General features: G+C 38.5%; 1 protein-coding gene across 1 annotated transcript in view; it reads left to right on the top strand.

The window, feature by feature from the left end:
• CNTN1 (contactin 1) overlaps positions 1 to 15,323 on the top strand; it is a 99,252-nt gene that overhangs the window by 63,708 nt on the left and 20,221 nt on the right. The window contains exons 17-19 of the mRNA XM_082308077.1: positions 3,608 to 3,842; positions 7,476 to 7,579; positions 13,840 to 14,026. Coding sequence (XP_082164203.1) covers positions 3,608 to 3,842; positions 7,476 to 7,579; positions 13,840 to 14,026 — 526 coding nt within the window. The remainder of the gene's footprint in view (positions 1 to 3,607; positions 3,843 to 7,475; positions 7,580 to 13,839; positions 14,027 to 15,323) is intronic.

Here is a 15,323-nt window from a genome sequence, read left to right as displayed (position 1 = left end):
ATGGACAGTTGCACAAGACCTAGATTATTTTATTATTTTTTCACAAGTGCTGTCTTATAAAAACTTTAACAAGCTACAGAGCTACTTCTTGTGTTGCATATAAAGACCTATACTCATGGCATTTTCAATATAATGAAAACTTGGCTGTGACCAAACTAAAAAAAGAAAATTATAACCAGGAGAATAGTGACTAATGCAAGATCTGAAGTACAAGATCATTTCAGTCTTTCCTATACACCAAAGTAGATTTATATTCCAATTATTTCTCTTACCTAATGTCATGCTTTTTACATCTGTTCCGTAATGAGTAGTTCATTTAGTCAGACAAATTAAACATGGCTTCAAATATTTACTTCCCAAGAATCTTCCATACGATGTCTAGCAAGTGTTTTTGAATAGAGGCATTAGATTTACGGAGCCTGTCTGACAGACAACAATATATCTGTCTGTAAGGCTAAGATAAGGTGTGTATTGATTCCCCCAAATGTGCTGACATTTGCATATGCTCCTCAAAATAGTCCTTAATTAAGAAGAGAAGAACAAAATGTATGGTAGGTTCACAGGTTGCTGCCAACCCCCTTTCAGCTTTTGCTATGATTCATAAGCCCATGTTGAATGAGACAGACGGAGATGCAATCAAAGCTCTTCTGAGTCTTGTTTTGAAAGAAGAACTGAGAAAGAGAGCTAGGAGTGGCATGCCCATTCTTCCCTATTTGTCTTTCCCTGTTCCGTTTTGGTTTTCAAAGTTTTTAGTGGATACTACAAACTATTCAGCTACTTACACCTCCTTATTATGTGCAGCCATTGGAGGTCAAGCTGCTTTCAACATTTTATTTAAGGCCTTGTAGAATATAATTTTTAAGTGCTAGTCCTGGCTTTCTAAAGTTTGCTCTGGCTGAAAATCATTCTGAGACTAGGGCCACATGCAGGCTGCTTACTTTGGCACATGAGATAGGATTGTGATTTATTTTAAGCAGCTACATACAATGATAGATTCAGAAGACGAGCTATCAAAGGTGACCCAGACTGTGAAATCTTCTACTTTTTGAATTGCAAGGTTGTCTGTGAATCTAAACTTAGGTACATGAGGGTACGTTAGCTGTTCTGGGAAAGTAGGTATCCCATTTTCACCTGATCTCCAGTCAGGCCTGAGGCAGAAAACAAGCTAAGACATGAGTTATACCTCATCCAATAGGTACACTCAGAATATGCCTGACACACAAAAAATTAAGCACATAAAATAGATTATCTAGGGCTTTTTTTCCTCATAGCTGATTTGTAGTTAAAGTCTTCGCCTGGTGGCTTGTGGTTAGCGTCACAGCTAGAGACCAAATATCCATCTCTTTTTTTGGCATGAGAGGTTTCTTGAATTTTATCTGTTGGCAGTCATCTTAATTACCAATTATACTTAAGTCATTCATGTGTTTTCAGAAGTCATGTTGTAGGTAGATGGGTATCTTTCCACTGTCTAAAGCTCCATTATAATTCAGATGTGACGTATATCAGCATTTCACCCGTGTTCCCCAGAAAAGCCAAGGAAGTCACGTATGTAGAGACCTGCAGTCAGCTGCATCAGTCAGTTGTCTTCTGCAACATGGAGTCGTGGTTGGAGTACCCACCCAGGAAGCAAGAGGCACTCAGTCCAGAAGATTGTCCATACATATCCCATGTTCTAGAAGGGTGCCCTAACCCTAGTCATGGTGTGCTGAGGCCACTTTCCAGTTTTTGATTGAACTGAGCCACTGTTCTGCTAGAGATGCAGTTAAGTATGGGGAAAAAAGAACAGCAAGCAAGAGGAAACTTAGCGGTTACTGAGCTCTGCAGATGGTAAATCCTGATGGATTCTGGGCCTTACTCCCACAGCTGGTTTTTGCTTGTATCCAGTGATGATCCCAAGCTGAAGCACTGGTGTCTAGGGAGCTTCATCTAGAACCAGCTTTCTGTCCTCACCCAGCTGAAGGCTGCCTGCTTTTAATATTGCTGTATTGCTATTCTTGTGACTTCAGCACTGGTGTTGCAGAGTGGTGAAACGTTACAGCAGCAACAGATAAAACAGGATGCAATGGGATCTGATAGCTGGCACACCGAGGGCAGCGGTCAGTTAACCTTAAGCTGCGTAAAGTCAGAAGTCCCAGCCCTTGGTCTGATTCTGTACATTTCTCCTGGAAGCTTTGTCATGAAGAAAAGAAGTTCCATCATTGTTCATATGTCCTTATCAGACATTTTCCAAATTTTGAGTTCCGACATCTGTGTTTGCCTTATTTTTTTTCTTGTTGTATTATGTATACTAGTGTTCTAATCCATGCGTTATGTTTCTGAAGTCAAAACTTAAACGTTCCTATTGTTCAAAAAAATCAGTGTGTTTTCGCCAGAATTTTGTTTCTCAAAGAATTTTTGCTTCAAACAAATAGGAACATCAAAATTTGTGAGCTAGGGTGGGTTTTTTTGGCTTGTTCCACTATTAATACTTAAGTTTCATAAATCCTTGATCAGAGTATCTCTACACATGTTGGCTGAAGTGCCACAGTAGTGGGCAAACACCTGAGGAGGTGTTTACTTTTTATTTTTTATTACTTTCTGTTTGTTTATTACTTTCTGTTCTACTGCTCCAGGACCTTTGCCTCAAGATAAGCTATTTCATCTCTTTGAGGTTTACAGTATGGGAAAAGGTGATGCATCTGGTCAGCCTTCAGATGGACTGATGAATGACATGATTTTGGCCAGATGCACTGTCTAATAGTTGTGGTAAAGGCTCCATGGACTGAGGACAGGTCACTGAATGTAGAGCTTTGGTGAATGAAGCAAAATTCATTATAGCAGATGGTCTTCCATAATTTTGCATTTTCTAGTATTCCTAGGTATAGGAAATCAGCTATAATTTTAAGAAATATTTTGGATAGGTACCTTTAATGCTCATGCTGAAAGTGGGAGTCAGTTCACTTAAATTTTACCAGTTAGAAGCCAGGTGGGTAGTCTAAACCAGCAACTGGACCCCCTCCATCATCAGTGAAAACTGGTAGGATTAATCGTTCTTTGAATGTGTCCATCTCTCTTCATCAGCTGTGCAAGTTGCCTAGGTGACTAACTTTAGATAAATTGATGTAATTTAGGCCAACCACATAAATTTTCTCTTCTCTCTCTCTGTTTCGCAAGAATATCTGTCTCCACACGTGCACATGGACCCATATACTTGCATAGTGTGTCCGTGTTACATATCCACTATCACTTGCTCCTTAAGAAAGCCTTTTTTGCTAGCTACAGCTGACAACAGTTTTAGTACACAATCATTCTTGTTTTCTTTCTGTAGGAGATACCATGATGTGTCTTGCACTGAGTTTGGATGAGGAACAAGATCTTAAAATATTTTAGTAGCAGATATGCTACTACTGCAGATCTGCATAATGAAGATGGTGTATTTTTAAAGGAAGATGGTGTATTTTTAAAGTGGGGGGGAGCAAACCGTAGAAGTAAACCAAAACAAAATGGAACTTTAGTTCAGTGGTTTTACAATGCATATATCAATGCTTTCTGTATTATTTGTATTTCATTAGAGATCCATTTGTTTAGTTGACTACAAGAAATAATGTTTTATCTTTTGCCTCTTTAGCCTTTATCAAGAGAATACCACTATGGCAATAACTTTGGTTATATAGTGGCTTTCAAGCCATTTGGTGAGAAAGAATGGAGAAGAGTTACAGTTACTAATCCTGAAATTGGCCGGTATGTCCACAAGGATGAATCAATGCCACCTTCAACCCAGTATCAAGTAAAAGTGAAAGCTTTTAACAACAAAGGGGATGGACCATTCAGCCTCACTGCTGTCATTTATTCAGCACAAGACGGTGAGTAAAGGTTCCAGAGAAGTTTTACACTGAGGGCCCAGATCAGCACTACCAGCATCAGTAGAGAGAACGTGGTCCTTGACACTGATTAACACAACAACATACACCTTTAGCAAGGAGGGTATATATTGCTCGCACACAACACTTGCAGTTGTTCTGAATTAACAACTTCAGACTCTATTTTCCATGCAACGCAGAGCTGTACTTGAGGTCTGAATGAGCAATATACAGAAGTGTTCAAGATTTTTCACACAGCTTGTTAAAAGACTTAGGAAGTAAAAAAAAAAAAAAAAAAAAGAAATTCTGACCTTTGTATTTGTTATCTAAAACATTTACATTGTTATCCAGCAATGTCTCTGTGATCTTAGTACGTGTTTGACATATGTATGGGTTTTTTCTTCTTAACAGACTACACTAAAGCCTATTATTCAAGTAGATCAGCATCAGAATTTAGCCCAAAACTTGTGAATGAATAATAGTTTAGTTCTATCTAGTTATATTTCAAGCATGTTTAGAGTCTAATATAAATTATCCCTGCCACATTCTTTATTCTGGTTTTGGTGTTAGAGCTATCAAGTGAATAATTTAAGAAAACCTCTATGACATTTCAGTAAAATCTTTTTCTTAATTCTTGCTGGAATTATTTCACATGCTGTGATCTTTAGGATGCAAGTTTAAATGACATTTCCAAACTCAGCAGGAGAGAGAAAGCACTAGAAGAAGGTTTACCTTAAATCAGAAGAAATATATACAACATCCTAATTGCAACATAACCACTCAAGTCTGTTTTAAAAAAAATTGGTTTATTAATTTCTGCCAGAAACCCAAAGAAGAATTGTTCATATTTTTCTTTCCATAGAGCAGAATCTCCTTCACAAAGTCAACAGATCCAGACCAAAGAGCCAAAAGGAGGGATATGATAACATGGCCACGTTCTCACACTTCCGACTCTGTTCTTTACTCTGTGTCCTTTATGGGAGATTTATGTTCATGATTCCCATTAGCACTAATGGGAGCTTTGCACACAAATCACCCACACACAGAGAAAAGATAAAATAGTCCTTTTGTTTCTTACGATAATTCAGGATTCAAGCTAGCAACACTTAGCTATCTGAAGAGGTTAATACTAATCCTTTTTCTCAGAAAAGCGTACCTTAGGATATCATCTTCAACAGCTGCTACAGCAACAGAACGGTTGTTTTTGCAATTGTATAAATGAGTTAGTAAATAGCTATGGTGTAATAAAAGCCGTATCTGCCAAGTAACATTTCGGTATCCATCCTTTCTCAGAGACATTATTGACAGATGACTGATAAGCTCCCACGTGTTTATGTTAGGATTATACTAACCATGTCAGGGATGGGAGTGTGTTTGTGTAGCTCTCTAAGTTTAGAGACATGGCAGAGCCTAGTAGCTCCAAAAGAAACAAGAAAAGCAAATGTGCCGTAGTGCCAGCTTCCAGATAAAGAAGTCACTTCAGTGGCTGCTGATGTTCTAACATAGACTTAGCAAAGTCCAGACACTTGATAGAAACACTTGCGGTTAAATGATGCCAGATCCAGGCAGCGAAAGGAATAGAAGCTCAGTGAACCTAATTCTTTTCTTTGATTTCAAGCACAAGAGCCACCAAAACAGTCAGATTCACGGTGCTCCAAACCTGACCAGTAGTGCTTACAGCTCCTGTGCAGAGCTGTGACCCTGACTACTGACCATATCAAATCCAGGAACTTCAGGGTGGGTTAGAAGGAATTTTTCTAATACATGTAATGAAAGTTATTCCAAAGAACATTCTGCAGATTTTTCTGCTGGCATCAGGACTTGTACAAAGTCACCTCAGTACCTTGTGGCATGTTCACTGGCTCCCAGCCTTAGCTTTGTATAGTTATGCTTAGAAGATAGTTGTGTGATGACCGCTATGTTTTCAGTGAAGAGAACATATTGTGAGGCCTACATGATTGCTGCTTTTATTGGTAGAATTACTGAATTAGAAGTCTGGAGAAAAGCAGCTGATGTCATCTTTCTGGCTCAAGAGAGCCTGCAAAATATTTATAGAACATAAATGCCAAATAGGGATATAAATTATTTGGAGATCATAAACAAGCATAAGCAGACAAAATATTGTTTAGAGTATTGTATCAGCAAAATCCCTGGCAGTTGGAACTTTTCAATATGAAACATTTTGGCAAATTCTGTAATTGATACAATGGAGAAGAGTCTGACAGTGATTTGGGAACAGATTAGATGATCACATCTATTCCACCTGTACTTCTGTACCTCTGAATCAGCGAGTGGTATTACTAGTGTCAGACAACACAACTTCTCAAAGGTATTAGTGAGATTTTAAAGCAATATGGTCATACAATATTGAATACATACATAAATATAATGACAGCATTTCCACTAAGTTGTGTATTTTGTAATATATCTATGTATGTCTAGTTATAACTGTGGGCATCTTTATTCACTTTAGTGGCTGGGGAATTTCTGCGTTCCCACATGTTTTAAGCCAAGTTCCATATCTGACAACTACTAGTCATACCTGCCATTGCTAGTAGTGAGTAATGATTGCTAGTAATGAGTGCACAGGCCGCTTGCTTATCTAAATTCCTGTCATTGTGAAAACAATTTTGCAATAATGTATCATTTTTTAATTATACATTTGCATTATTAACAGTCATTGAAAGACAATTACAAAAGCTAACTTTGCATATAAGATTATTTTGTTACCTAGGATACTTTTCATGAGAGATGTAACTGATTTTTTCCTTAACAGTGGCTGTTTTGATGCATAGTTGACTGGATGCCCAGTTGGAAGATTAAGTATATGAAAGCTTTCCTCAGCTCAGGCTGCCATGCCTGTCTGTTGCAACTTGTTTCAAAAGATTCGCGACAGAGAACTGTTCTTAGCTTGGAAAACTTTATCTTTTATAGACATTGCTAAGTTTATGCCTTTTTAAATTCCTTACCTCACTTAAAATGCAAGAGACAGTGAAATTAACAGCTTCTTGTAATTAAACTAGAACTTAATATTCTAAGCCCTGAACAAAAGCGTACCACGTTATAATGGTCTGTATTCTGCATTGGCTGGTGTCCAGAACTAAGAACACAAACAAAATCAGCTTTGTGATGTATGCCTAACAGAAGGGTGCTCTTGGATTATTTCACACCTATGTTCAAGTTTATATGTGCCACTGGCCAGCTCTATATCTAATACCTGGTCTCATAAAAACCTTGTATCATCATGACTAAGTGACATACACATGAATATTTGTGTGCAGCTATCTTTAAAAATCCAATGTACATAATCTGTGAGCTGCTGTCCAGTTTAGTAAAAGATCACTGGATGCTTCATTCTATTTGTCAAAGCCTGGTTTTAATTTACACAAATTTCAGCACAGAATCAGTTGAAGCATAAAAATACATAGTCTGAGCCAAGTAATAGAATCACTGCTTTGTTTTTATAGAGTCATTTCCCATACAGATCATCACTGAATTTAAAGTTTACTCAAGTAAAAATAGATTAAAGACTAACACGCTCGGCCCCCTGATACCAAGAAAATAATATGAAATACAAGCCAGTATAACACTATCACTGTATGAGATGAGATGTTTAATATGTGTTTCATCTTCCAGCTCCAACTGAAATACCTACAGATGTGAGCGTAAAAGTTTTGTCATCTTCTGAAATGTCTGTTTCTTGGCACCATGTTTCTGATAAATCTGTGGAAGGATACCAGGTGAGTTTAGAGGTGACACTGTATATCTTTTTATTCATTTAATTTCAGTAGATAAATGCCAGGATAATTCTTACTCTAGCATTCTGTCTCTCGGGGTTCACTTCTCTTTAGTTGTTAGCTGTATACATTTCACATCCTGACAAACATATTATTTTTGGTGCTATGTACATCATTACTAAAACACATTAACGAATGTATGTGCTCAGTATTCAACTGAAAAAAAGCATCATTATTTCATAAATGAATCTTGTCTCTTCATGTTACGTAATTGAATGCCTATCTCTACCTTCTCAAAACATGTTGAGATTAAGTTTTGGGTGTAATTGTCAACACGGACATGAAATTGTAACTAACTCATGGCCCATTTAATTTCTCAGCAGTTATTAATATAATTTACCCACAAATCCTATAGTAAGTGGGACCAGGTGACAAATGCCCAGAATCCAGTATAACAGAGACAGTGCTGTTGTGCAAGACAACAACGTTTTGTTCATGGTTTCTATTCTCTACATGAAAAAAAGCTTCAAGGTATGTTCATCTGGTCCAAGACTAAGTGGTACTACCGGTAAAAATCGTTCTTGTCCTTGTACAAAGATGACAAGAGCCACAGGGTAGGTGCAAGCAGAAATGGCCACGTAGTACTCCAGCATGGAAGTCTTTACATCACCCACACGCAGTGGATGCTGGCGAACTCTGCAGCATACAGCCGGCTTACTTTGGCTGCACTCCAAAATGGGGATTTGGGCCTTAGTTTGTTAGTGACTTGCTTTGTGATTTAAGTTGTTGGCTGCTTGATGGTAGCCTCTATGTTCCTAAGTAGCACATACAAATCTGGAGTAACCTCATAGAATGTATTTTTATGACTGAAATCTATGAATAAATATTCTTTTAATTAGTAGTACTTGTTTCTATATTTCCTGATCTCTGTTTCTGTTTCTGTGATATTTATGTAATACTTTTGGGATACTATAACAAGATCATAGCGAAGGTCTCAATAGGAACTAGCATAGTGTCCCATACAAAGCTTGATTCTACATAGCACACACATAAAGTTTTAAAATTAGCAAGCAGAGGACACTGGGGTTTGAAATTAAGACACTGACATCAACGGTAACTCCTAATTTACTAAAGCAGCCCACTGGTTTGGTGTTTCATAGGGACTGTGCAACTAGAATAGGATAGGCAGATTCATGGTCGTAACTGAGAGCGGGGTGGAGTACCCAGATCTGTGAGCTCGAGCCAGCCAGCCAGGTAGCAGTGTTGGGCTCCCGAGCTGGACAGTCTGCACAGAAACTGGGCACGAAGCCTGCGCACCCTGAAAAACCAGAACAGACACTGGGCAGGCACACACCGAGGGACTTGCGAGGGTGTGGAGAGAGCAGCAACACGGAGAGCACTAGGAAGGCTGGGACTGCAGTGGCGATAAAGCATGGCAATGGGTGCTGGGAGTTGTAACGGGGAAGGGAGAAGGAAGGCTGGAGGGGTGAGGATGAATAGGGAAAGAACATGGTGGGAGAACTTTCCTGTAGGCAACCCACTTTTGGCCATTTTTTAAATTTTACTTTATTTTACATAAAGCCATCTGAATTGCTGTCAGGGAAAGAAGGGAGGGGAAAGGATTCAGCAGGGAAGAACAGGATGCACGGAACAGTTAATAGAAAAAAGGAAAAAAGACAGCAAGAAGTGTGGAGGATCTTTGGGCTGAAAAGAGAATAAGTGCTGTTCTGAAGAGAGATGGGGTACCCTGGGAATGGGTGGAGAGCTCTGTTACAATGAATACAGAGGTGTGGGGTGTGGCCTTATTTGGATAGCTGGAGTGTAACTTCATCCATTTATTTCTGGAGAAGTATTACACTTCCACAAATCCAGTGTGAACTGGGTGGCTTGAATATGTAAAGTGAGCAGTGGCATTAGAATGCATTTCTTCTCTTTTTTTTGTCTTTTTTTAAAGTAACCTTCTAGTTATATCTAACCATCTGGCTACACAATTAACAGACTGATGATAGGCATGAATTACTGCCCCATGGAGGTCAGTCAGGTGTTAAGTCTCAGATCTTTTTCTCTAGAGCAATCACCAGTAGTAGTGGGAAAAGCAGCAAAGGGCGAGCCTGTGCTTCTACGCTGAGGGCAAAAAGAAAGTCTTGTGCTCCTGAAGATCACATCTCCCATCAATCCTGAAGGAGCCATGGGACAGGGCAAAAATAGAGAGGGCTCTTCTGGAAGGTCAAGGCTGTAGATAGCTTTTGTGAAGTTACAATACAAGTTGTGGGGGAAGAAGCACTCAACCTACATTATAAAATTCCAGTGAATGTGTCTGGAAGGCTCTATCTCTATAGGCATCAAGAAATATTCCAGTATTTATTTTTTAATTACTGCTCAGCCATAACACAGGTTAGCAAAATCCCTCATTCACCAGAACACCTTCTCAGTTTCATTTTGGTCTTTATTATTACCTGAAAATTGCACAATTGACTTCTAAATGCTAGAGTTTAAGAGGTGGGAGTACCCTGAGCAAAGCACCTGAAGGTATTTCACCTGTGACATAACGCTTTTCACACCAGGAGGAGTCAGATTTTCTCGACACTAATGCATACTGTGGGGATGACTGCCCTCATGGTGATGAGTGTGAGCTGATGCATTTTGCCATTACAGAGGAGTATCCTCAGCTGACACTTAAAGAACAGATAAAGTATGAAAACTATCTCCATCCATATAGAGAATTTAAGATTTATGAGTTCTTGCAATAGCCTGCTAAAAGCCACAGCTTTTCAGTGCATGCAATACCAAAGACACTATCTGTATTTCCTGATGCTTCTATGCAATAGATGTGTTTATTTTATTAAACGAATTCATCAGTACTTACCACCATTGTCCCTTGTTTACTGAAATATGCTATTAGCATTCTTTCTTAATATGAGTAAAGTATCTCTTTTATGTCTCTCCTATGTAAAACTTTCATGAATATGAGAGCTGTTGTTTCATGCTACTTACAGAAACAACTTCTGATGTATTTCAGTATATTAAAATTTGAATAGAGGAGAAGACCATGAAAGAGAGTGTTTTTCCCTGATTTCAGCATGGAGGGCTGCACTAATTCATGATGGCTAAGGCATTCCCTTCCCGCAGATCACTGCTGGCTTATGTCTTACACCAGCCTCTAGAGCTGGGGTGAAATACCCTCGCGTGTCCCCTGGGGATTCATTACCTATGGGTTACCCTAACCAAGGTAAATGCAGAGCACCAGGAAAAAGCAGACTGTCCGGCATTATTATCCAGGGTCTTTAATAAAAAGAGAGAGGGCCTATTGAGGAAAGTGGGAAAATGTGGTATCTTGAACCAATAGGGCAATTAATTCTAGTATCACTTCCACAGAGGCAAGAGAGTGACAGAAATTTCCAAGTTATTTCAAGAGACTTTTAAAGTATTTGAATAATAAGTGAGAAGATAATGTAGGAATAGCGTAAAGAAGACAGTACTTTTTCTTAGCTCTCAAGGGAGTCATCTTATTTCAATTTTTTTTCTTTTCCAAGAGTAGTTACAATGATCCCAATATGTAGATACGACTGTATATTAAATGAAGAGGTAACGAAGAACATTCTGAGTGTGTGACGCACAGTTCACACACTATAGGATGAGTTAAGTCCACAACACTGCTGCCAAGAACAATAGTATTTGGGATTTAAATTTAATTTAATTTTTAAATTATATTACTTCTGCCTGAAATATAATATGCTCTCAGTGAAGTAATTTACATTTTCATTCATTGTTCTCACTTGTCTTGTTTGATGCTGTATATTACTTGCTATATTACGCCCTTAGCACCACTGTAGTGCAAATGAACTGGTAGGATTGTAGAAAGTTTTGCAAGTCAGAGGTATTCAAAGGCTTCCAGCATATGCCCCATGATTAACAAAAGCTTCCCATAAAGTGTGTTTGTCATCTTTAGGTAAAGCAGGTACTTAGTTAACATAATAGAACATACTAAAAATGAATTAATTAGTCTTCAACGGCCAGTTAATATCAACAACAAAGTTACCATTGGTCCTGTCATAGCTAAGAAACTTTTGGCCACCTAGAACTTCACAGACATCCCTTTGCTGCAGTCTAGAAACTTGTTTGAACTTAGGGACAGAGATAGACATGACGTCCTCTAGCTCCTGATGTACACACCCTCTCACGCTTGAGTCAGCCACTCATCGTTAACAGCTTATGGTATGGTTGCATTCAACAACAGCAGCTTATCTGCAACAGTTTGTTAATGATAATCATGTAAAAAAGAATCTGACTTGAAGATCATAATCAGACCGTCAGCTGAAATGACTGTGACGGTTTCAGACCCACGCAATTTTGAAATCATTCATCAAGTGGAGGTTACCACCTTGCTGGAGAAGCCTGCAGGATGGATTGGGTGCACATTCCTCACTCATTTTGGGGCAAAGGCTATTGACTCAGTAAAACAGTCACCTCGATAAGGGGGAATTTCATGAGTGTGAGTGCCTAAATTACAGGAAAGTGATGTTTAGGATGCTAGTAGATTAAACTTCCAAAACACTGTGCAGGACATACATTCATATAACTAAAAATTACCCATTTGTGCCTGCTGAAAGGCAGGTATGCATGCTGTATTTAAAAATGGGAGCCAGTTTGGCCTGCAGATACAATATGATTCTCTCTACACCAAGAAGGAGTGAGAAAAGCCATTATGATATTGTCACTTTTATAATAACCAGAGTATGAGTAACCTCTAACAGTGGCGGGCAAGACTGAGGCAACAAACTCTGACAAGAGACTTTACTCTTTAAATGAGAATAACCTCTGTGTAGTGATATCGACTGTTACCATGTCCAAAGACATTTGAAGTAAGTGAACAGAAATCCTCTCCTTCACCTCATTCAGCCACAGCACATGGTCTGAGGTAAAACAAATGTTTTTATTAAGCATTTTAATATAAACGTGAACAGGAGAAAATAAGACCTTGCCAAGCAAGGGTTGTGCCCATAATTTGTAAAGAGGAGAACTGTGATATTAACACCTTGAAAAGCTATCTGCTTTTCTAACCTATTCCTTAAATAAAGTTTCCAAGGAAAACTAATGTCAGCAGAACAGAAAGTTAAAGTGGTTGCTATTTAAAAGATAAAACAACAGGATACCTGATGTCACCAGTCAGATCTTACAAAGCAAGATTTTTCCTAGAGCCTGAAATTACCAACAACATTAACCTCTTCCTAAAAAGATTTTAAAAGGTCCTTGTGTATCATACCCAAAAATCATTATGACAACAGGCAGATACCGAGCAGAAACGCTGAGAGTGAAAACACTCACAACCAACATGTAATGGGCATGGCTTTCCACTCGTTCAGGTTAGTGCAGTAATTTAGTCTTATGCAAATGGTTATAAATCAGACAAAACCCAGAGACTGACAGTGTTTTACTCTCATTTGCATCTCACAAGGCCATGCAGAATAGGACCCTGTGTGAATGGCATCACTCCATAGGAATTACTCTCTTTTAAACTGGTGCTTTGTAATGTGTAATGAATTAAAGTAGAATAGAGCAATTTCTTGGAAAAAAACCTCACATAATTTCTATGTACAGTTAATTGACTTTGGATTTTAAGATGTTACAAGCTTATATTGATGCTTTTCCCATAGTCCAAGCTTTTTCAGGTTCTTTCTCATCTACTTTGACAAATGTCATATTTTACTATGAAATATGATTTAATTTAGCAAAAGAACTTTAGAAAATGGTTAAGTACATGTATCTAGACCTGCGCATACAGATAATATGCCTGAATACTTCTCATTCCCTAGTTAGAAGTACAAAAGGATTAAATTTGTAAGACTTTTTAAAAAAAATGTGAAAACATTAGCAGAGTTTAGTCTACACTGTAGTGTAGGAAAACAATATTAAAGTTCAAAGTAAAATGCTCATATAAAACAGCAAAAAGAAAATAGTCTTGTTCTCTGAAGGCATTATCCATCTCCCAGACTTCTAATGACTTAGCTGAGAACAAGTTAAACCACTGTGAGAAAAAGTTTCATAATAAAATCTGAATTTACTTCTATTTCTTTATGTCTATATACAACTTGGTTAAAATCATAGCCTGTAGAAGGAATTCCATGCTATTGCTGTTAGATTTCTTTGAGCTCGCTTATTATCCAGAGTATGTAGTATAGAAATACCTAGCGTACATAATTTTTTATAAACTTTCTTTTTGACTAAATATGTTAAATGTAATCATTCAATTTGATTGCTTACAGATTCGTTACTGGGCTGCTCATGATAAAGAAGCAGCTGCACAACGGGTACAAGTGAGCAATCAAGAATATTCAACCAAACTCGAAAACCTGAAGCCTAATACTCGCTACCATGTAGATGTTTCTGCTTTCAATAGTGCAGGCTATGGGCCTCCCAGTAGAACCATCGATGTTATTACCAGGAAAGCACGTAAGTAAATGGAGCATTAACTTATGTATAATGTCGTGTACTTCATTACTGCATGTTGCATCATGTCTATCATGTCTGCAAACTTGGCTTCTCATTCATATACCCAGTGTTCTACCTTTATGTTGTATTGGTTCTTGGTCTGAAAAGTGCTAGCAAGGCTCTCCTTCCTCACTTTTGTTGCCATGTACAATGTGGGTATCTTATAAAAGATGGTAAAGAGACACAGATTATAGGCTCATAGGATAATTCAGGATGGAAGAGACTTGGAAGGTCCAACCGTCTGCTCAAAGCAGGGTCAGCTACAAGCTCAGATTGGGCTGCTCAGGGTCTTGATCCAGTTGCGTCTTGAAAACGTCCAGGGATAGAGACTGCACGACCTCCCTCCCTGGGAAACCTGTTCCACTCCCTGACTGTTTTTCCTGGCATCTAGTCTGAGCCTCTTTTAATTAAGTTTGTGCCTTTTGTCACTCCTGCCATGCACCATTTTGAAGAGCCTGGCTCCATCTTTTTAATAACCTCCCTATAAGAACAGACAGGCGGCCCTTGGGCCCCCTCCAAAGCAGTCTCTTCTCCAGTGAACAAGCCCAGCTCTTTCACCCTCCCTTCACAAAGCAAGTGCTCCAGCTCCCCACCAGGTTGGTGGCCCTCTGCTGAACTCACTCCAGATTACCAATGTCTTTCTTGTAGTGGGGGGCCGAGAGCTGGACATGATATTCCAAGTGATGAACAATTCAGATCAGCTATTACTTAGGCAGCTATACCCTGGCTTTCTGTTTAATCAACAGCAAGAATATTTTGACTATTTAGAATGTGACCAATTGCCTTTTTCATTAACAGCAGAGGGAGCCAGGATCAGGCAGCCTTGAAAAGTGGGTGATCTGAATCACACCCTTGAATCTACATTGTATAATAGGCTTCTGAATATAGCTCCTGATTTAATGATGATACCTAGCACTAACGTATGCTGAGAAATGTTCAATTAAGAAACACATCTTGTGTATTTAAAACACACTTATATGGGCTAAAAATATGTACAACTAATTTGAGGATATCTGTCAGTAAATAGTGTATTGTGCAACTTGGACCTGCAGGGTTCATTTGTGTTGAATAAGATCACTCCATTTTTATAAGCTTACTGTGTGAAATATAATTAATGGTTTCTGCAGGGGGGTACTCTGGTTTCTATGGAGTTAAATACTGTAGAAATCCCTTTAAATGGTTAATTTAATCTCAGTGAATAAATATGACTCAAGCCACATTTCTGGGAGGTTCTGAACATATAGTTGCATGCCAGCAA

This window comes from Platalea leucorodia (assembly GCF_965183815.1).
Source record: "Platalea leucorodia genome assembly, chromosome: 4".
NCBI classification, from domain to species: domain Eukaryota; kingdom Metazoa; phylum Chordata; class Aves; order Pelecaniformes; family Threskiornithidae; genus Platalea; species Platalea leucorodia.
The sequence above is the reverse complement of the archived record's forward strand: the minus strand, read 5'-3'. Positions and strand labels throughout refer to the sequence as shown.